At 45.9% G+C, this 23,206-nt stretch overlaps 1 protein-coding gene across 3 annotated transcripts in view; it reads right to left on the bottom strand.

The window, feature by feature from the left end:
- Positions 1–23,206, bottom strand: part of Eif4e3 (eukaryotic translation initiation factor 4E family member 3) — a 66,398-nt gene that overhangs the window by 27,049 nt on the left and 16,143 nt on the right. Inside the window, exons 1-2 of one of the 3 annotated variants that reach the window (XM_028773053.1) lie at positions 14,822–14,963; positions 585–657 (exon numbers count right to left, since the gene is read on the bottom strand). In XM_028773053.1, coding sequence (XP_028628886.1) covers positions 585–657; positions 14,822–14,946 — 198 coding nt within the window. In that variant the 5' untranslated portion in view covers positions 14,947–14,963. Of the gene's footprint in view, positions 1–584; positions 658–14,821; positions 14,964–17,603; positions 17,621–23,206 lie in introns of those variants that run through there. The other 2 variants (XM_028773054.1, XM_028773055.1) reach the window with 2 other exon arrangements.

Here is a 23,206-nt window from a genome sequence, read left to right on the forward strand (position 1 = left end):
ACACACACACACACACACACACACACACACACACACACACACACACAAGAATGTATTCCTCACAGGGAGGGAGAGGGAGGTAAGGAGGGAGAGGAGTAGGGAGGGAGACACACAGAGAGACAGAGAGAAGTCAACAGAACTACAGACTTGTTGGGGGGTCTCTTGAACATCAAATATCCTGCCAAATACAGTGGAAGCGTGGTCATACTCAGTCTTCATGGTGACTTACGGAGGTGGATGCCATTGTTGTACCAGTTATATAGAAATTCAAAAGGACAGAGAAGCAGAGTGTGGTTGACACATAGTTTCCAAGGGGAACAATGCATGTCTTTAAAACCTTCACTATCAGCTCTGTATTCCCTTCCCTCCCCTACAAATCAATGAAAGAGTTTGCTGATGAACTTTAAGCTAGGGCTGGAGAAAGCCTGCCTCTGCGGTAGATGGATGAACAGTTGCTATGGAGATGGACCTAAACAACCACTCCAGGGCAGAGCCCTGAGCAAGGACTGTCCACGTAGTAGAAAGTTGGGTAAAGGTGTCTAATGTACCCTTCACTGGCCCACTGTGTCTCTTCCCACTCTTACCTGCACTGTTTGTACTGTGTAGATTTTCTTCAGATTCGAGGCACACTCAGCTGCTGTGGCACCAGGGAGTGATCTATAATCAGAAAAATAACAAAGAAGCAAACAATTCCAGTCAGTAGCTATTCCACAATATAACTATGCGGGTTTTGACTGGGCACAGGTCTAGAGCCTCAGAAACGGACATCTAGAGATAGGTGGCAACTAGAATTTAAATCCTTTTTTCTGAGGGCATGTATTTGCTTTTCCTAATAGGCAGAAATATTTATTCTGTGGAAATTTAATAGATAAAAACGGTAAAGTACATGAGAAAGGTATTGGAAGCTTTAAAATCACATAGTGACAAAAACATGAGAAGATCTTACTAACATGTGAGCATTGTTCAGGACTTCAGATTAGAAACTGTCCACTTTGCCGTTGGCAATGTGAATGCAAAGCTCTTCTCTGTGATCAGCTTAAAACTCCTGTAATACCCTCGTGGTAAATACCCATGCTCCCCGTGGAAGCAGAGGACCAGTCAGCTATTTTAGAGACCACTATTAAGAGTCAGTCTTGGTTTCTCCCCTACATTTCTTGCCTCAATACTTTCAAGTGGTTTTCCCTGAGCTTTTGTGAACTCTATGGGCAGAATATATTAATCTCTAGTTTCTATATGTTCCACTAGATGGCAACACACTACAGGTTTATCCTCTGGGAAAAAAAAATCACACTTTGGCTTTCCAAGTACAGTTCCAGGGATGGAGCTGTGTGACTCTATAGGTGTTCAGATCTAGGGGTATTCACACCTATAGCATTACTGTTTTTCCTCTGTCCTGCCTACTTAGCAGACTGTGCTCACAGGCACTAGGGTCTTTGTCAGTAGCAGGTTTAATGACACTTCACCATACAAACAATGCTCAGAAGCCCATGTCTGGCTGTGGGCGAGAAATCAAGGGCTTGCTAAGAAGGAACGCATCCTGTTCACAGCAGACATGCTAAGATCTAGAATGTATGAAAAAACATTCTTCACCAGCCACTGACACTAACAGTCCCAGAGGTTATTGTCAGGGGACACCCTAAAGATGTAGAGAAAACCCACACCATCTCTGAAGCAGAGGCGACGAGACAAAGGCCCTGGGGACAGGACTCCACCACCCATATTCTGGAACCACGGACCAATGAAAACATCAGTGCTGGGGAGATGGCTCAGTGGGGGAAGTGCTTGCTTGGTAAGCATTAGGACCAGCGTTCAGACCCTCGCTCGGCATCCATGTGAAAGCCAGGGGCAGTGACAGACATCTGTAACCTCAGTCCTGGAGAGGGGAGACAGGTGGATGCCAAGCGCTTGCTGGTCAGTCATCTTGCTGAAATGGCAAACCCCAGGTTCAGTGACAGACCATCCTGACTCAAACTAAGGTGGAAAACAATAGAGGGAGATACACAACATCAACCTATGGCCTTCACGCGTGAGTCTGAACGGTGGCATACACATCCATCCATCACACACACATACACAGATAAAAAATATCAAAAGACATTTCAAATATAGCTCACTTGTCTAGAGCCAGTAAGGACGCAAGTATGAACTAGTTGGAGGGCAAAGATGTCCTGTTACCCATTAGGTAGGTAAATTCTAATAAATAATAATTTTATAACTCCTAGCTTTTAGGCTATGGCCTTTATGTCTTAAAAGCAAAACCACAACCACAAACGTGACTGCCCTTCTGTGCCAGCTATCATGTACCTAAGCCAACCTGAGCAAACAGCGGCAACAAACACATAGGGACCGACACTCTGTTGATAACTGTAGCTGTCTGGACCCAAAGAAACCCATTGGGCATCATGGAGGGTCTGGACTGTGGTTATTAAAGCCTCTACTTGGACACAGATAAATATGCTATGTAAAGCAGGTTAGTGTGCTTGCAGATTATAAAAACATTAGGAAAAAAACCCAAAAAGTACTTCTCTCTCTCCTTCTCCCTTTCCCCCTCCCCAACTGGCATAAACTGTTTGAAAGACTATTGCTTTTACATGAAAATCAACTGGCACTTAACCCAGCTAAGTTTTCTTTCTTTGTACCGTCTGGCTGAGTGCTCCACCACATACTCCAAGCAAATATATTCCTGGATCCTACAAGCACTTTAGATAGGACTCCACCCCTAACTGCACTCAGGAAGCGGGCAGGCGAGAGCCTAAGGTAGGAAATGAATTCTGCAGCTTTTTAATCTGTAGAATAAAATTATACATTTGACATTTTCACTGATTTTTAAAGCTACTCTTCAATTTAGGATGCCTTAGAGGGAGTGTCTAATGTGTTCACTTTGTACAGTATCATCGCAAATTACACAAACCCAACATTCAGGTGGTGGTTTCCATTTAACTTTCAAAAGTTACTAACGAGCCCTTGGTCTCTAAGGCTCTTTCTAAAGCTTCTGATTCTAGTCTGGTTTTGTGACACTCTAGGGTAGAGATAATTGTACAAGTCACTTAAGATCTTTGCTTCAGTGTCCAAGTGTTTGAAGATGCTGAGTCTCCAGAGCTCAGGAGAAGCATCTGGAAGGAAGGAACTAAGATACACTCACCAGTGGAAGCAGCAGAGTTTGGCAGCCAGTGTAAGGAGCCAGGCTCCGGCTGCTATTGAGTGACAAAGTCCTGCAGGGGCCCCTGTAGCCTGCAGTGGTGCTTGTGACCATTTTGCAGTGAGCACACCGGGGCTCAGAAAGGCATGGCAACGTTCCCAGGGACAAAAACATTTAATAAAACCAGATGATGTGCTTGTGACAGTCTCTCCTTATCCCACACTGCACAGCCACCCAGTCAAGTCTCAGCGATGACAAAACCTGCATCTCATATATGCTAAGCATATTTCTGTATGTGCACATCTGTGTGTATGTGTGGACCAGGATATCGCCACCCATCACTCTCTACCATCATTTGGAAGATGGGGTCTCTCACTAAACCTCCAACTTACCAACTGACTAGGCTGTCTGGTCCATAAGCCCCTGGGATCCTCCTGAATCCTGCTGTGCTGCTCTGGAATTGCAGGCATGCTTAGCACACCTGCCTCTTTACCTGAGGACTGGGGATCAGCACCAAGTCTTCACGCTTGCATAACAAGCACTATCTCTACAGCCCACACTTGTATTTCTAAAAGTACAAAAAACAGAAAACAAAACAAAACAAAAAAACAAAAAATCAACCCTACCCTTTCTGATTGTGTGTGGAATGTACGCATGTGTATGTGAGTGTGAATGTGTCCCTGTATATGAATGTGTATGCGCTATGTTCATTCATACGCGCACACCTGGAGGCCAGAAGCTGATGTCAAGTGTCTTCCTCTTTAACTGTCTGCTTTTAAATTATTTATCTTTTTCAGAGACAGGGTCTTTAATATATTTCACTGAACCTGGAGTTCGCTGTTAGAAATACATTAGTTCTGCATTAAGGCTCTAGGGTTCTGCTGTCTCAGTTCCCCACTGCTGGGCCTGGGGGTGGGGTTATAAACCCACCAGGTGTGGCTTTCACACAGGCATGGCTTGCACAGCTACTGAGCCATCTCCCTGGCCCCATTCGCTGCCATTTCTCCGGGAAACTTTACTGTAGAATCTTGGTGTGTTCTCAAGAAGCCACCACTTCTGCTTAATGTTATTATTAATTCAAGAGTGAGTCTAGGAACTAGAAGACGTGGCTTAGAATAGTCTTTCCAGTGAAACAGGGTAGGGAAGGTCTTCACAACACCCAACAGGAACATGCTCAGCCACAGCCAGCCTTTGACAGGCTAACAGCATCAGGGCTAGGAAGGAAATGTCACAGACAGAAACGCTGTGTGTGGTGATTAGAATGAAAAATAACCCTGTTTGAAGAACTGTACCGCTGTGGCAGCACTGTTTCGGGGCAGGCTACGGAATCTTTTGGGAGTAGAGCCTTGCTGGATGGAAGTCACTAGGGTGGGATTTGAAGGCTTACGGCCTCCTTCCTCTTATGGCCTCCTTCCTCTTTCTGTTCTCTGCTCCCTGTGCGCAGACGAAATGTGATCAGTCAGCTTCTTACTCTTGCTGCCACACCATGCCTTTCCCTGCCATGATGGAGTGTGCAATCTGTCTAGTTCTCAAGAACCCTAAGCAAATATAGACCCTTTCTCCCCCAGGTTACATCTGGACATAGTGTTTGATCCTACGGACCGCAAAATAGACAGTTTTCCAGTTACTTCATGAAGGAGGTTGTGATTCTGATTTCAGAGGGCTCGTCTAGCTGCTGGGTAGTTTTATGAACATTAGTCTTGCAGACCAGTACAGCAATGTTGTCGGGCCTGTGTTGGCTTGGATGGTCAGTATGGGTTTGGTATTCTACACACCACACTTGATTCTGACAGTCACTAAAACACACTACTGTATCTCAACCTCATCCTGAACCTCGGGTTTCCTTAACCAGCAAGACTGGGACACAGCCACAGAGCCCATTTTAGAAGGGCAAACAAGCCAAGGTTTTCAAGTGGCCTGCCTTGTAAACAGGCCAATGTGCGCTGGATTCGCTGATTCATGTTACTGGTGTGCTGTCATTTACTGTGATGCTTTCTTATTACTGAGGGCCTCACACCTCGGTAATCCAGACCTCACACACATTAGGCAACTGGGTTACATCCTCAGCATTTAATTTAATATTTTGAGACAGAGTCTCATTATGTTGTCCATGCTGGCCTTGAACTTGAAATCCTTCTTCTGCCTCAGCCTCCTGAGTAGTTGGGGCTCTAGGTCTCTGACTGTTTCCTGAGAAGGCAATGCAGACTGAGTAAGGCTGCTGCTACATAAACAACCGAAGGGCAAAGATCTAGAATAGATTTCAAACAAGAGACATTCTTACTAAAACCACGTATGCAACATATATCTTTATTGTATATTTTTCCTTTATCAATACCAGAGAGCTCATCTTCTACACAGAATACTAGTCAAAGCCCTCTGCCTGCAGACCTGGGTGCTTATCTGGAATGGCTGTGACCAAGGAGATTAAAGGCAATATTGGAAGGCGTTTTGTGTTGCTATAAGTCAGCAGGTGAACCTCCATAATGCCCCACAATACAGAAGCTTCTGACAAAAAAAAAATCCACAGTGTAGAAAGCTCTAGTATAGACATGAAAGAGCCTGAGGGATTTATCATTAATCATACTACAAGCATTCATTTCTATCTCTTTTGGAGTTGAAGACACAGTGATGATCACTCTAGGCAAAGCCCGTGGAGTGTATGTTCTGCACACGACGCCTTTGCTTTCTGAATCTCATCCTCCCCCACCCCCATTCTCCTGGCAGGCTCCTGGAGGCAAAGAAAGTTTGGAATTGCTTTATTTTCCCAGAAAAGAAGAGATGGGAAAGAAAGCTGACAAGGGAGTATACATGCAAATTGTGTCCATTCCCAGAGGACCACAGATGTGGGCCATTCTGCAACCTAAGATCAGGCCTTTATTCTGGTTCTCTCCTCCCTGTGCATACATGACCCTTCCTGCAATGTAGTACTGGAGCTGGAAATGCAGCAATGGAGAGATAAAATGCCCCCGGTGGGCCAGAGTCTAGATTTTGAATTGTTCTAGCTAAGTCTACCATCTACTTAACAGCTATAATGTAATCTCAACCTCCTTCTATTGAGTGGGTATTAGCTCTGATTCTCAAAGCAATTCTGCCAGGTTGATCATATAACCTGCACTTGCCTGGAATCTTCCTCTGTGCTGCCTCTGATGCCATGGTCTTTCTATCCCCCAGGACTACTCTCAATCTCTTGATAAAATCACTGTCAGCATGGTGAGTCACAGAGCAGATGCTACGGCAAATCGCTTCCTCCTGCTCCTACATTACCTCTTTGCTACACATTCTCTGTCCTTTGCTACACTGTGAGACACTGAGACACAGAGGCAGGCAAGGCACAGATGCCTGGCAATACAGGTAGCATAGCTGTGGAGAAGGAACATTCTAGATCATTGCTGAGGGGTTGGCACAGGAGGAAGCCAGCACACCCAACAAAGGACACTGAGGGAGGGACAGGAGCAGGAAAGCTATGGAGACTAATCACTCTCTATAATCAATCCTCCCAGAACAAGCCCAGTTCTGCCACCAGCCTCACTCTCTGCTTCCCCTCTCTAGAAACGGCCCCTAACTATTGCTTTGCTGCCTGGACACATGAGCTAGTGATGGATAAAAATTTCTCTTACACAGTGCATCTAAATGCATCTAGTCAGCAGTAGTTCCTGTTGGCTGCAGACACAGACAGACAGACAGACAGACAGACCAGTACACAGATGATAAGAAAGCCCTTAGTATGGACACACTAGCCAGAAACAGAGAAAAGGCCACACAAACAGCTGAGGGCCTCTTGTGTTCACCTGAAGAGAGGACACCCACCAGGCCCTCCCAGACCTAGGCTGCAGCCATGGTGGAGACTGTCTCTGAATGAATTTAGTTAATTAAGAAACCATTGGTTAAGGCAGAAGGGATCTGGGCCCTGCCAAATCAATGATTAAGGTGCAGACATTAGAGAGCTGTTGATGTCACTTAAGACCAAACCCTAAGCTCCTTTTTTCATATTGCTCCTGTGTCTCTAACTTAACAGGATAATAGAGAACGGATCCTAAGATTCTCTTTTTGAAATTGATGAGAATTTCTCATTTGGAGAGTTGGGAGGATGCTGGGAATCTAGTAATACTAGATCAGTTGTTCTATTCAAACCATCCCAAGCACCACTTGAGTACAAGATTTTAATATTTACAAACCACATTTACTCACTAAAACAGATCCCTGAGACTTTCCACAAGAATCTACTCTCTTCACTGACTTCTCAAATGTCTGAAAGCACACTGCCTTCTCTGTTTCTTTAGGAGAAACTGTGGGACAGTGACTGAAGGGATTACAACTGAAGGGATTACATGTCCTTTGCACGTGTACATGCCATGTTCCGCCTCCACTTGGCAGATAAGATCACTAAGGCTGAGCTGGGACAAGAACTCACTGACACACAGTTGGCAGTGGCAGAGCTGAGACTTGAGCCACAGTTGGCTGACATCTTTTGTCAGTGGTGGCCCTTGAAGGAACCCACCTGCATGCAGCACAGACCCGAACGCCACACCTTGCAATCCTCAACTCAGACATCAAAGATGAACCTGCTCCATGAGGTAGACCTTTAAAGACATGGCCACTGCAGGAGGACCTTGGAGTTAGTTCCACCAAAGCAATCTTACCCACGGCACCATTCCTCAGCCGCCTAGATACCTGGAGAGACTTCTCACAAAGCAGAAGTGTTGTAAAGGTTACCCACACGCGACCTGCACCCTGATCACTTGAAGTGTCATCAGTCCACAAGCAGCAGCGCCTGGAAGCTTGTTACAGGCGAGTTCTGTCCCTAGGTCCCAGATATGTTAAGTCCCTGGGGTTGCTAATACTCCTGCTACTCATGCTGGCCCTGTATCATCTGAATAAAATCACCACAAGCATAGCAAACACCTTTATGGTAAAGTCCAGTGAGTAGGAGCATCTAAGCAAAATGTAAAAGCCACTGTTCTAACAGAGCCCTCAATACCACACAAAGACATCACCAAGGCAACAGCATTACTGATTGTGGAGGATGATCCTGTATAGGGGCTTGAACATGTGGTTTCAGACAGGGATCTTTTTATTCTCTGCATTAAAAACACTGTCTGTCTGTCTGTCTGTCTGTCTCTGTGTGTGTGTGTGCACACGCACGTGCACATGAAATTAAGAGCTTACTTCAAAGTCTACACTACTACATGATATGACACAAAAGAATGATGTCCCATTCACTGTTTCTATCCCTAGGGAAGCACCTGTAGGGGTCTTGTGGTCACTGTATGGTCGCCCAGTGCTTTATTTTAATTCTGCTTCTCCCCTACACTGCTGGGTGACCTCAACGTTTTCATCAATAAAATGTTCCTGGGAAATCCGTTGCGGTATCATGAGAATCTTATGTTTGAGTTTATGCAGCACCTGGGTCACTGTTCAATACATAGAAGTCATATTAACACAGTACACAGTACGTTGTTAACAGAGTAAGACGGGGAAAGGCAGTTTATGTTCGTATAGTACAATGTCTCCAATCATATACCCAGTACACATACACTTTGTGAAAGACACGAATGGTGACAATAGTCAATTGTCCTACAGGAGACGATTTCATTTTAGCCAAGAGAACAAATCTGAGGGGGAAAGACTTCAAAGCCAGGGATGTATCTGCCGAATCCAGCCTTCCTGAGCAATTTACATCAGCTGTCAGAGGGAAAACACACACAGGCCCAGGACCGTGATTAAGCATGCCCCTCGTACATCATTCACTCCATTAAAGATGATTTCATTTTAATCACTTTTAGATAGATCTGTGGCTTGCGGCTACACCAGTTTCCTGTTTGAGAGTCACATACAAACAGGGGCTGAGCTTGCTGCTGACAGTTAGCAATACTTCTGCCGAAGCTGTCCGCATTACCCAGCATTCTCCATGTTTATCCGGCTCTGATTTCTCCCTGCTTCCAAACATTGCCCTTCCTGTTCGTCGGTAGCCGTGACGCTCTTTTCATCTTGGATTACAATTAATCTTTTAGGGCCAGAAGTGGGATGGAGAGGAACAACACAAGTTCTTAGACACCACTAAGGCAGCCTGGCTCCTGAAGTATCCTAACACCACACTGTCTGCTGCCTAGGGATTGCCAGCACTCAGGAGGCAGAGGAAGACAGAGTTTGAAGCTAGGACAGACAGACAGGGCTATTCAGAGAAACCCTATCTCAATCAATCAAACAAAAAAGTCTCTTTTGTTTTGTTGGTTTGTTGTTGTTGTTTTGTTTTGTTTTGAGTAGGCACTACCAACCAAGGATGAGGAACTTTTCAGAGTAAGGATACTGAAGGCCCTGGGCCATTAGGAAGCGCTCACTGGTCCACATGTGGAGAGGCTGTGCGAGCATCCCTCAGGGAAGGGCATTGACTGCCAAACAGATCAATACTGAGCTTTTTACAAAAATAAAACATCAGAGAGTTTGTAGAGATATAAGGGAAGAATGGGGGAGGAGGAGTCTCAATGTTAGTCTGCTTCTTCTGAGTCTTCCGATGACCTTATCGACGAAAGCCACTCAATGCAGAGAGATTATGCGGGGTCTCCCTTTGCAAGCCTGGCACCACCTCTGTGTACTAAGTGAACCGAACTCTGATACGCTCAGCTCACAGGATCAATGCGTACATAGTAACATTCCAGTTCAGATGCAAGGCACATTGTGATGAGGCGCATTCATCCTCTGTAGCCAGAGGTCTTACTGAACAGGTCCTATGCAGGATGCAAGCTGCTTCTAATAGCACAGGCTGGTGATTCTGATGTAAGAGTCAGAGAACTATACTTTCAGACACACAGACTTGGTGCAGCTAAGCTGGATGGACTGGAACTGGTGGCAGATGTAGATAATGGGCCACTTTTGTGAACCAGAACAGAAGTTCGGGGGTGAACAGATAGCTCAGTAGTTAAGAGTACTGACTGCTCTTCCAGAGGACCTGGGTTTGATTCCCAACACCCACGCAGCAGCTTACAACTGTCTTTAACTCCAATACAAGGTGATCTGATAACCTCTTCTGGTCCCTGTAGGCACCGGTCATGCAGGTGGTCTACGGACATACATGTAAGCAAAACACTCATACATATAATAATAGTAGTGAACAACAACAGAAGTTCACAGATACAAAACGCGTGCTATGTGCCAGGCACACCCTTAGGTCACAGACCTCAAGACCTGAAGGCTGAAGTATCTCAGCATTAAGAGTAAGATAAAAGAGATCAACTATCTGTAATAGAACACTTGCCTACAAAGAAATGCTGTAGAGAAACCAAAGGATAACAGGACATAAGCATCATGACTAAGAAAGAATGAGTTAGCCAGGTCTTCAGGGTAGACCATGAGTCATCCTGAATCCCCAAAAGCAGGCGCTTAGGAGACAAAGTTCACTAAGTCCCTAATCCACTCAAGGCAGGCATCGGAAGTTTGCTGTTACTAGAGGAGAGAAATGGCAGTGGTTTGGAATTGGCGGTGCTTTGCCAGATCAAAGGGAATGTTTCAAATGAGACAGCAAAATATACATTGTTACTATAACCTGTGAGCTTAAAGTTTTCCTTAAAAACAAAACAAGCAAACAAAAACGGAAGGATTTGTTTGTTTTGAAACGTGGCTCAATGTCTAAAGCCAGCTGTGGTAGCATATGCCTGAAATTCCAGTACTCCAGAGGGTTAGGCAGGAAGGTAGTGAGTTCAAGGCTAGCCTTGGGTACATGATAAGACCTTGTCTTGAAAAAAAAAATGAAGCAAAACTCACTATGACTGATATCTAAAACACACACACACACATACCACACCCCTCACCACTGAGGGCCTCTCTGGTTGAAGTTCAGGTAGAGATCTAGAACATGACTTCATCTGAGCACACACACCTCAGCAGAGGTGTGAAAGACATTAAGTAAACTGCTGCATGGTAAGAGAGAGGCCACGATGGGCAGATTGAGTGTATGTGCAGTATGTGCAGAAGGGTTACCTCCCAGACAGGGCATGCTTGGAAAGGGGACGAGCCTGGGTACCAGGCAGATACCTAGGCAAGCTTCGATGTTCCGGGAGCTGTAGCTGACCAGGACCAGCAGAAAGAGTTGAGAGACGCTCATGTAGAGAAGGGGATGTCTTAGATTTTAGTGAGTTTGCTAAGGGTCACTAAGCTTGCAAAACGATAGCTATAGATAAAGCAGGATAGTTAGGAAAGAAGATGCAGGGATCAGTCAGAAATGATACTTTGAGGTGCTAGTGGTCTAGTGGGGAACAACATGGGTCAGCAGAAAAGGAAGACACTGGAGAGAAATCAGTTCCATTTTGGAGTAATCAGAAAAGCATCCAAACTGCCGACCTCCTGGCTCTTGGCTATACGTGTTTAGACTTGAGAAGACAGCAAAGGGAGACTGACAGACGTGTGCAAGAGTGAAGTGAGTCACCACGGGAAAGTGCAGTTGCTATGGGAAGAATTCAACACCACCATGAACACGACTCCAGATCTAGGAGCTGAGACATGAGTAACCACAGTCAGAGCTCACGCTCTAGAGAAAGGCTGCCAGCCAATGGTGGAGATCCTAAAGACAAGATGCAACACATTGGGGACTCGGGGTGAGCATGTGGAGGCATGTGTACTCTTCAACATCAGTGGTCAGGGAAGGTCTCGCCAGGAAGGACACAAAAGAGCAGACTTGGGAAGGCAGTGCAGACAGCAACAGCACTAGCAGCAGCACAGACAAAGGCCCACGCTTGGGACACTGGAGGAGCAGCAAGGTGGCCTGGAGGGAGAGCGACAGAGATGAAGAGTGTGGTCTCCAGTTACTCTTCAGTTTTTGCTCTGGGCAAGGGTAGCTATAGATGGCTCCAGGATTTGGGGTGGGGGGCTAAGAAACTGGAAGGACAAAGATGACATTAACTGTTAACTGCTCACATCTAAGCTCAGAGGACACTGCGAGGGGAGATAGAGGCTGCAGGATCTGCCTGGGGTGTTCTGTCACCTCCTGCTTCAGCTGGAGCTTCAAGCCTTCCTTGTGTCTGGGTGGCAGTCCTGTGCAGGACAGGCCCAAGATCTGGGTCCTGGGAGAAACAGGGGCCAGGAGGTCACCACACAGTGACCAGGAAACACTAGTGGGAATGGGAGGCAAGAACCCAAGAACCGAGCAGAGTTTAGATACCCAGTTAAGGGCAAGAAGTCTCTTTATCCTGTGCACTGACCCATATACCTACATTCTTAACCATGTAGCTTATTGATTTCAGCCAAATAAGGTTTTGCTTTGCAGTTGGCTACTTAAAATGCAAATAATTTCTGAAGGATCCTCCAATCTGCTTGGTATGGAAATGAACTTAGGATGCTGGCTTCTTTCTAACTGGATTCAGATCAGTGATGTATGTGGGGGCCAGGGGTCAACCTCAGATATCTTTCCTCAGTAATGTTCCCCACCCTCCATCTGCTTTGGTCCTCTTCAGAAAGGTTCTCTTATTAGGCTGGAGCATAGGCCAAATAAGGTTAGGCTGGGTAGCCAGTGGGTATCAGGGAACCACCTGTCTCTGTCTTCCCAGTACTGAGATCATAAGTACGGCATGAGTACTTATGAGTGCTACATCACTATCCCTGGGTTTTTACTTGGGCCCTGGGCAAAGGCTGGAGGAATGCTGGTCCTCGTTTACCTACCCAGCTTGCTCCTCTACCCCATCAGTTGAAATGGATTAAGCTTTTACTCCACACCAGGCACCTCCCTGGTACTTTACATCCATCACTCACAATAGCCCAGTACAACAAATGCCACAGTTGTGTTCACGTAACACTGGAGTGCAGCTGGGCGAGCCTGGGCATCACAGAGTCAGCTGTAAGGTAGGACTTCCTGAGGCAGGAGCTAGAAGGAAGCTGCGGGTGTCAGGCGGCCTTTGACCGCTGTGGATTTCCAGACTGAGGGAAGGCTACACTGCAGGTCTCATAAGAACCCCACTACTCTCTTCAGTGTTCCTTCTCTGGGAGAAAATTCCAACTTCACTTCCAGAACCTGAGGTGTTCTTCCCAAGTGTGCCTGGGGGTGGGTGGAGCCTCTATAAATAAATACGGTAGGCTCTCAGAGATGAAAAATAAAGTTCAATAAAAATTACAAGATGATGGATCAGGCACAATGTTGAAACTAGTTATAATTTCTAAACAGCATTTCTATTAAAGGTTTAGACACTACAAAAATAACACATTTCATTTATTGACTTCTTAGCAGCAGGGGGAGTGCAAATCAATGAAAGAATGACGTAGTTTGTACTTTTACTAAATCGACCTATTGTTGGGTCTGTCCTCTCTCTGCCCTGGGTTGAGCATTGAACCCAGGGTCTGGTTCCTGAAACACATGTGCTCTACCACTGAGCTACACTACCAGCCTACATAGTCTTATGTTAGAAGACATTAATATGTTTTCGTAAAGCACACTTGGACATACTGGATTGACATCTTAGAATATATGCTGTTCTAAACAGACTAAAACCTAATGCACTGAAGTGAAGCTCTCTCAAGCCTGTTTTTACTGGTCAGCACACCCACCGTTTGGACCACAAGCCTGGCTGTATACCTTGAAACCATATACCAGGTACCAACTCCACAGTTAGAGGACACCTTTGAAAACAAAGACATGACTTCACTCTGGTAATGACTACCAAAACCCAGAGCCACTCTTGTTATGACAGCCAAATTCTGGAAACTCAGAATGAAAGTGAAAATGTTTTTGCAAATCTCTCCCATCCCCAACTTATCTGTGTCCCCAAGGAAACAAACTGGCTCCAGGTGTAAATTCTTAGAGGTAGGGGCTAATCTGTCAGGAAAAGAATTGTCTTCGATTAAAACATGTATATCAGTTTTTTAAAAACCTTGCAGACATTGGTGCAAAGCTAAAAACAAAACAAAACATTCGTGTGGAGTATAAAGCTAAGTCTCTCCGGAAACTGTCACATACATTTCCTCCTAACTCTTAAACCATGGTAAACAGTTTCATCAAAATTCCCACACACTTGTGGAAACAACTTGATCTATTACTACCCGCACAGATGACAGGTGTTAAGAAGGGGCTGAATATCCACGCATCTACTCACGCAACAAACTAGTAGTTCTACTACCGCTAAGGCACAGTTCTAGGTGTTGGTACTCAACATGCAGCCAAAGCCAGCCCCCTTGCTCCGTGAATCTCTCTCAGAGCAAGAGATGGAGGGCCTGATAACAAACTGAAAATTAAGTTCACACTGCAAGAACGCGGTAGCATTGAGCATTGTGATGAAAAACAAGGCAGGATGGAGATACAGGATCGTGTGAGAAGTTTCTGTTTTGGACAGGGATCTGAGACCTCACAGAGGCGAGGGCACCGAAACTGTCCCGGCAAAGCTGTCCTGTATCACAGAAGCCCCAGCTTACTCCAGACCCCTTGCGAGGCTGGGGGTGCAGGTGCCTGTAGCGAGGTCCCAGCGCTTCCCTGCCTCTGGCCGACTTTTCTGACTGCTGTCACCTCAAAGGTCACGTCCCGAGCAAGCCCAGCACCCCAGGGATACGCGGGGCAGCCTTCCCCGGTCGGCAGCGACTCCCTGCCCAGCTGGCTGGACACTATCGGGGACGCGCGGAACTCTTGCTGCGTCCGGGCGAGGCCCCCTGGCAGCGGCGCGCATGGGGCGAGGACGTGGCCGAGACAAAGCGGCGGGGCGCGGCCCTCACCTGTCCAGCCAGAAGGTCCAGGGCGAGTGCAGCGGGACGCCGCCCGGCTCCGGCCGCAGCACCGATAGAGCCTTGCCGAGAGGCTCGCTAGCCTCGGGGGGCGCGGCAGCCGGGGGCAGCGCCATGTTCTCTGCCTGCCAGGCCGCGGACAAGCGGACCAGAGCGCTTATAGTAGTCTCCCGGCGCCAGCCCCGCCCCGCCCCGCCCCGCCCCGCGCCCCACCCCGACCGGCCTCGGCCCTGCCCCAGTCCAACAAAGGCCGGCCCGCGCCCGGAGCAGAGGACCCGAGGGAGAAGGGCAGAGGAACAGTCACCCGGCTAGCCTCGGAGCTGGGCCAAGGACAGATGGAAGGTCCGGCCAATGGATCAGTGCGGATGGAGTCTCAGAGTCCAAAAGTGCGAGAGAGGAAGGAGAGGTGGATTGACATACCAGCAATCAGAAGGCTGGATGGGAAGGCTGGCAGATGGCTGGAGGAGGAACAGAGGGATGGAAGGGCAGATGGAAGCACAGTTGGATGTGACAGATAGATGGAGAGAGGACCAATGGCCGAACAGATAGAGAGACTCCAGTGTCTGAGGGTGTAGAAACAAGGTAACTGAGGCCATGGAGTTGTACTGAAGCTGTGCATGCCTAGTGGTGAGAATAAAGTTTCCTAGCAGTGGAAACAAGGTTCCTTTCCTTCCATCTCTGGAGTCAGAATGTACCAACAGAATGCCCAGCTTTCAAGAGAATCTTCAGTCAGCCAAAGTTCTCCAGGTCTGCCTCCAAGCCCAGCAGAGGGAGAGAGAGGGAGCTGCAATTCTGCACTCATACCCTACACTTGTGAAAATCCAGGAAGTCACTGTAACCATGAGACCGCTGAGTTCACAGTAAGAGGAACCCTCAGGCAAGGCTCCTCCTAGGCCTCAGTTAACTGTCTTCAGGAGAAAGGCAAAGGCCCAGAGGCATGATGTACGATTCCAGCCTTCAGCAGCTGGGGACGTGCAGTTGGTCACCTCACCCATTTTCTACCTGACCAGCATATATTTTCCTTTCTGCTCGAGAGGATAGCTGGTTGATGGGGGCTTGATGGGTTCATGACAGCTTGTCCTGAACCCAGGGCAGATAAATCCTCCCACAAGCTAGCCAAGGCAAGATAAAATAACAACAAAACAGTCTTCCTGCTTTGTGACCCCTTCTTGGAATGTAACAAGGTTCTGGAAATGTGACTGTCTGAGCAAGTCTCCATCCCTGAGATACCAGGGTCCACCTGGTCACATGCATTTGTTTAATCTTTCTTTACCTTTAAAAAAAAAACGCATACCTGTGACATCGTTAAAGCCTTTCAGAGAGCTTTACCCAATTAGCTTGTATACCCCTTAAGTAATATGATGTGGAAGATACTATCCACCTATCTTAAAGATAAGGGACAGAATAGGTAGGTTAACCCCAAGGTCACATGGTTTGTACATGGCAAAACTGGGATGTGAAGAGGCATGTTAAGAGGATTTCCACTGACAGACTGGTCTGTACATCTGAATAAAAAATAAAGGTCCGAAGAATAAAAATAAGTCATAAATAGGAGGTCTCAGCCTCTCCCAAGACAATCAATCTGCCTCCCAGAGGAAACTGTTGCTAACAGCTTCTAGGAAAATATACATGTGTGCATACAAACATACATCTCAATTTATAAACTGTACCTCCAAATCTTTTTATAGAAGAAACAGATGCATTTAACATCAATGTTGCACTTTGTTTTCTTATTTGGCATTATGTCTTTATCTTCCATATCAAGACACACAGATCTACCTCACCCAGGGTGTGAACAGGACTCACTGTAACGCAGCGGCTCATGACAGTGTGCACTTTCTACCTATTCTCTTTTCTGAGTAAACCCACCCTGGGCATCGTCATAGTTATACCCTCATCTGTACAGGCTCACTTCAGAGTGAGTTTGGAGGATAAGAACAGCTGCCTGCGTTTAAAAATCTGATCCAAGTTGCCAAGTTGTACAAGATAAGCACATATCCATGTATGTGAGTTATAAATAGCGCCTGACTCTGAAGACTTGGTGACATTTATCTGTATGAAATTCTAAAGCATCAGTGAAGAGGATGGCTGCTTTCTAATGATCACAACTAGTCAAACTGTCATAGTCTGATTCTTCCTCATACCCCGTAATAATCGCTCAGCCAGAAAGGACTAGCTTTACATGACTATCTACAGTGCCTATAAAATAAAAAGCCACAAAATAAACTCCTTCTAGGACTTAGGACCGGAAAGAGCCTGAAGGTTTTTCTGCATTCCATATAAAACCCCTTTGCTTCGGCCTCTAAGGCACTCAAAATTACATGTGCTGCCAGATCATGACATGGATATTTATCAATGAAGAGGGAGCTCCTGTATTTTTATATCTATTTCTGTTTCTATTTCAATGGCCTAACTGCATGTCTGCATCTTATACTGTGAAGGCCTGAAGTCCACTTGGGAAGTTGGTGACACGCAATGAGTGAAATATAAATGACCTTAGGTTAACAAAGAGTTCAGGTGACATGGTTAAGGACAGGAGAGAAGATGTTGAGCACTTCTGTCCCCTTCCCACCAAACACATGTTGATTCTCATTATGCTTCAAAATTAGACTTCAGTGCAAACACATTAGAAACATTTCACTTGTATTCCCCACTTTGGAATTAGATGGTGGGAGCCAGAGCCTCCAGGTAGACAGGGCACTTCATGTTCCCTAAACAAACACAAGGCTATGAGAAAGGAAACTCCGAGGCCCAGAGAGCTGAGTTGACTTACCTGAGACCACTGCTCTAGGACATGACAAAGGCAGAACTAGAACGTGGGTTGCTTGAGGTCCAGGCCAAGGTGCTCTCTCATTGCATAACACACAATGCAGATGCCTTGGGGTGGCAGGAGAGAGGAAAAGGTGACCCCACAGCCCCTAGCAACAAAAACAACAGAAAGGACTTGAGGCACTCATAAATAATTAAGCAATTAGCTGCAGCAGTGACTCCCCTCCCCTCCAGTATCCAGTCACCAAGGCAACTTGGGCAGGGTGCCTGCTGGTTGCCTGGTAACAGTGTGGTCTGTTCCCCTGACATGCTCCCTAGGCTTCAAAGGATTTGAGAGCTGGAAAGAACCTTCGAAGGGGAACCGCATTTCAACCCCTTCAATTTTCCAAATGAGGAAATAGAGGCCCAGAGAAGCTAGGTAACTTGCCCTAGGTCACACAGCTACTCAGAGGCACAGCCAGTCCATTTCCAGTTGCTTTCTGTTAGTATACCGGGGATGCCCCAGGAGAACCATAGATGAGAGAGAATCTCTCTCTATGGTGCCTAGAAGAACAGAGTTGAAGTCAGTGAGCAAGCAAGCAAGAGACAGAGACCTTGAGTGCTCATGTGCAATTAGCAGGAGCTGGTAATCCCATCAGCCCAACTTTCATCATCACCATGGTAACATGGGTGAGGTGGGTGCTGGTTGCCTAGTAACAAGTGGTCCTCTCTCTTCCACTCAAATCCGGCTCCCTGGGAGGCACAGAAACAGTAGAATGTTGGAGTTGGAAGAGAAGACAAGGATGCTAACTCAGTCCCCTCCTTTAAACAATGAAGGATGTGTGGAAAGACCATGCATATACATAGTTCAGGGCAAGCCAGGGACATTCCCTTTATTTATACACTCCCACAGCACAGGGGAGAAACCTTATACTTTAAAGCCAGAACATGGGTGTAAATGTCTGGTGTTTTTTTGTTTTTTGTTGTTGTTGTTGGTGGTGGGTTTTTTTGTTTGGTTGTTTTGTTTTTTGTTTTTTTTTTGTTTGTTGTTTTTTTTTTTGAGAGGAGACAGTTCTACCATATGTCTATATAGTGGCAATATTACATACAAAACAGCACAGAGTAGATCTTAGCAGTTATGAGTCTCAAAGGCCAGAAAGTCTGTGTCACATGTGCCAAGGTTCCATACGTGAGAAATGGACCACTCCAGATCCAACAGTCCAGATCCTTTAAGCCGTCATTAAATGAGAAAACGAACACATGACAGGGCAGTCACAAAGATGCTGCCAGCATTCTATCCAGTGAACACTTGCAGCTCTGCTATGCAAATGCCACTATCCTAGGTTCTTGAGATCACCATCGAACAATATAGACAGGAGAAACCTGTGTCCCAGTGACCAGGATGCATGTAAGGGTTGGATCTGTACTCACTTGCTAATTGTCGGATGGGTGCAGGGCCTCACTGGCAATATGCTGTTTTACATTGCTGGGCTCTTTCTCTGAGACTGACAAGTTTCCTGTTTACAGTTTGTGGTGCTATAAATAAGCCAGCCTGCCTGTCTTCCACCTAGGAACTCCAAAGGAAAAAAAACGGATGTCTGTGGCCACTAGGTGGCAGATCTCAGACTACAGACACAAGGTGCTAGAAGGCACAAGCCTGGGGCACAGACCTGCATAGAGCCTCCAGCAAAGCCACTGTTCACAGTTGCTCAGTCCTAAAGCCATGGCTTGGAGGACCACCATGAACCTAGTCTGGGCCTCTAGTAGGTTGAGAGGAGACTGCAGTGTGCTTTAACAGCAGTTGCTTTGCCTGAGTTTGAATTAGGTTTAACTGCAATCCATGGACATTAAATTTGCTGAGCCCCAAATTCCTCACCTAAGACAAGGAGATAGTGAGGTGAGCTGCCTTTGGTAGGACTGCCCTCTTTTATAAGATGCACACAGTAAGAAAGCTCAACCAGTGTTACTGACCCAGGACCTAATGGCATCCGAGGGGCTGGTTCTGAACTGCAAACAAAAAGATAAGAAAAGGACATCGTACACCTGGACAAGCATTTGCCATGAAGAGTCACTGAGCATAGAACATGTGGCATTGAGGCAGGGCATTCTGAACTCCACAGCCACCCACTTGCCTGCTGTGGGCCTTGGCCTGTCTTCCCTACACCTTCTGAGTTGGTCTTCCTTCTTTCATGAGGATGCCACCCAATCCCTGCTCCTTACTCCTTGAGTCTCAGCCAAGGACATTATGGACAGCTGCTTCACACTCTTAGCCAGCCTCCCTTTCTCCAACCCTGTCTTCTAAACAGCTGACACAGTAACCTAGGTCTAAGCCTCCAAACACTGATCCCATCATGCCCTCCGGCTCTTCAGTCTTCTTGTTGCTCTCAGGACAAGCTATACTTTCTGGAGGCCAACAGGACCAAATTCCTTGTGCCTGTCCATCCCAGAGCTGCCTCTTTTCCTGCCCTCAGAACTTCTCTAGGGCCACTGGGCAACTGTGCATCTGTTTCTTTATTGACCAGCCAGTCCCTCTGCTCCTCATAGCTGGCTCTGTCTCTTGCCCCAAACTTCTACTTGAATGTAAAGTGCCCTCCTGATTATTTCTATGAAAGACTATGCTACAAGCTTCCTGAATCTACAGTGCACCCTCCTCCAAACACTATGTCCCAGAACCCTGCACAGGTCTGCCACCTGCTGGCACACCAGCAAGATTTGGTAAGGATCTGAAAAGGGGACCGGAGTCCTATGGACTGCCTTGCTTCCAGTGCCCACTCTTCCTCTTGTCTATGGACAGCATGTTGGCCCCTACAATATGCTTTGTTTCATTCCTTCTTTGCCCAAAGCTGTGGGTGTCTCTCACAGGCTGAGGTCTGAATTCTCTAGTCTAGTGCCTGAATCCTCCATACCTCCTCCCACCTTTCCAAATGTAGTTGGAAGTTTATTTCCAAATGTATGTGGATACATACACGTGTGTATATAAATAGAGGTACGTAAACATACCTCTATTTACATATTCTTGGAAATATGTAAATTTATATTGAATATATTTGAAAATGTATTCGATCCAAGCAAGCCGGCTCCTATTCCTTCCATGTATCTAAGCTCAGCCTTACCGTAAGCTCCTGGGGACAGGTCCCTCCCCACTCCTGCCCACTGTGGTGCTTACATCTCCTTAGTACTACCTGAGACTTTTCCTTTCCGCTGTTCACAATCTCTAACTGTCCTCTGAGGGTCAGAGAGAAAGTTCCGTTGTGTGAGATACAAAGATATGCAGAGCGCTGCCAACCAGGGATGCAGAGAACCTTAGGACACTTACTCTGGCAAAAGGGATGCTGGGAATTAACTCTGCACTTGTTGTTTGAAAAACAGAGCCCTGACAATTTCAGAGATAATGGTCACATGCCTAGCCTTAGGAACTCAAGGAAGGAAAGGACCTTTGCTGTGACTGCATAGTAGTCTGTCACTGTTCCCTTAGACAGTTCCTGCTGGAGCCAGTCTTCCATAGTCCTGGCTGATGAGAGGAAGTGTTCTCCTTTGCCCTTTGGGGGAGTTGGTAAAGTCTGCATACCAGGAACAACCATCTCATTTCCCTAGGATTGTCCTGGTTTGAGCATTGAATGCTATGTCCCTGTATCCTGCCCTGGAAAACTCGTAGTAGCTGATCAGTTAGAAGCAGGCTTGTAGCTTACCATCAGGTCCCCCTGATATCACAGCCTGAGAACATAAATCTTGATACAAAAAAAATTATAAACTTACTAGGCAAACATATCAGGAAATAGCACAGCATATTAGGAAATGGCTAGATAATGCATGTTTCTCAAAGCCTCAATTAGCTGAAGCCCCTAAGGTGAGAGCTTGCCTCTGAAGAGCTAAAGAAAAAAAATGCTAAAGTAATATTTATGGAACATAAACTTGGCAAATGTCTGAAGAGTGACCCCTGCAGGAGGAAGATGCCTTCACAAGAGCACCTGTTGTGAACTATTCTATTAAATAACATATCTCACATATCTCTTTTCCTCTGTCTGTGGCAATGTGGTGTGTGTGTTATGTCTTGTGTGCATATGTTAATATATGTGTGAAAGTACAGGCTACAGGTCAACAGGTGCCTTTCTCAGTCCAGTCCACTTAACTTTTTGAAATAGGGTCTCTCATTGAACCTGGTCTCACTGATTCAGCTAGGCTGGGAGGCTAGTGAGATTCAGGGACCCCTGTCTCTGCCTCCTCAGAGGTAGGATTACACCTCTGTGGCTAGGTTTTTTTTTTTTTTTTTTGGTGCTGAGGATTCAGAACTTATACTTCTGTGTTAAGAACTTAAGCAAATGGGCCATCTCCCCAGAGCAGTCATTTCTTTCTAAAGAGCTAAGTACACTAAGGGTTGGGAGTTCATTACCAACTAACTGATGGGCAGTCAGGAAGTGAAGAAAAAGAAAGGGGAACTTAAAAATGAAGCCACACACACACGGGGGGGGGGGGGGGAGAGCGCGAGAGAGAGAGAGAGAGAGAGAGAGAGAGAGAGAGAGAGAGAGAGAGAGAGAGAGATTGATTTGAAATCTGTGTAACATTTTCAGGACTGTAACTTCCATGCTAAGTGTTAGTTAGGAACCATGAAGATGCTGTCAGACAGTCATTGGGGGAACCTCTATAATTACTAAGTCTCCTGAACTGGGATACATTTCAGTAAGAATGATACATCCAGAGGGCCTGGTGATGCCTCACTTGTTTTTATTTTCATTTGTTACACAGCATATACATACTGTTACATTATGTGCTGTAGTATTACTTTAAAAGTTTCTTATTATTTTTGGTCAGTAACTCACTCTCAGAGGCTAATACTATGTACCTATTGACACAGGGGGTCTGTTACAAACCACAAGGTCTAATAATGAGATACCTGGTGGCCCTCTGATGACTTTGTATTGAGTGTTTCAGACTATAAATAATTGCTATCATTTACAATGGTTTAGGAATACCAAAGAACCACTTTGTTCTTCCCAAATTCACTTGAACCTTCAAAACTAGACTAAATTCTCCCACATTTTTGCTCAATTCCCTACCATTCCTAAAATGTCTAAGGGTCATGTTTTCTTACCATATTGAACTTAAATATTTTATGTTACATTAAACATAATCTCGTCAATAAAATGTAGTACCATTATTTTTCAAATTTTGAAAAAGCATAGTTAATGAGGCAAATAATTCCCTATTTTTCTTTTTGAGAGAAAATCATTAACAGTATTCTCCTTGCAAGAACAGGATTTAGCTGTAAGAGGACACAGACCATCCATAAAGACAAGATATAAATCAGCAGTGGAGAGAGGCACCTCCTGTTTAGAAAGTTCAGATGGAAATGAACAGAGGAATTGTTCCTCTACAGATCAAACAGCGCCTTAATAAGTAAGAGCATCGTGGCTGTTGACTTAATTTAATAGAAAGTTACCAGAAAATGACTATGACCCGACCCATGGCAGTGGCCTCATTTCTTATGTTCATCAGCATTTGGAGGCCTTTCCTTTCATTCTGAAGGAAATTTACCTCTAAAATGGGCTTTGGGCCCTACCTCTCAAAAGCGCCCCATGTTAAGGAAGGGAAAAAAAACCTGAATAGAATTGAATTGTTGAAATGAAGAGC

This window comes from Grammomys surdaster, unplaced genomic scaffold (genome assembly GCF_004785775.1).
Source record: "Grammomys surdaster isolate TR1022 unplaced genomic scaffold, NIH_TR_1.0 220, whole genome shotgun sequence".
Lineage (NCBI taxonomy): Eukaryota > Metazoa > Chordata > Mammalia > Rodentia > Muridae > Grammomys > Grammomys surdaster.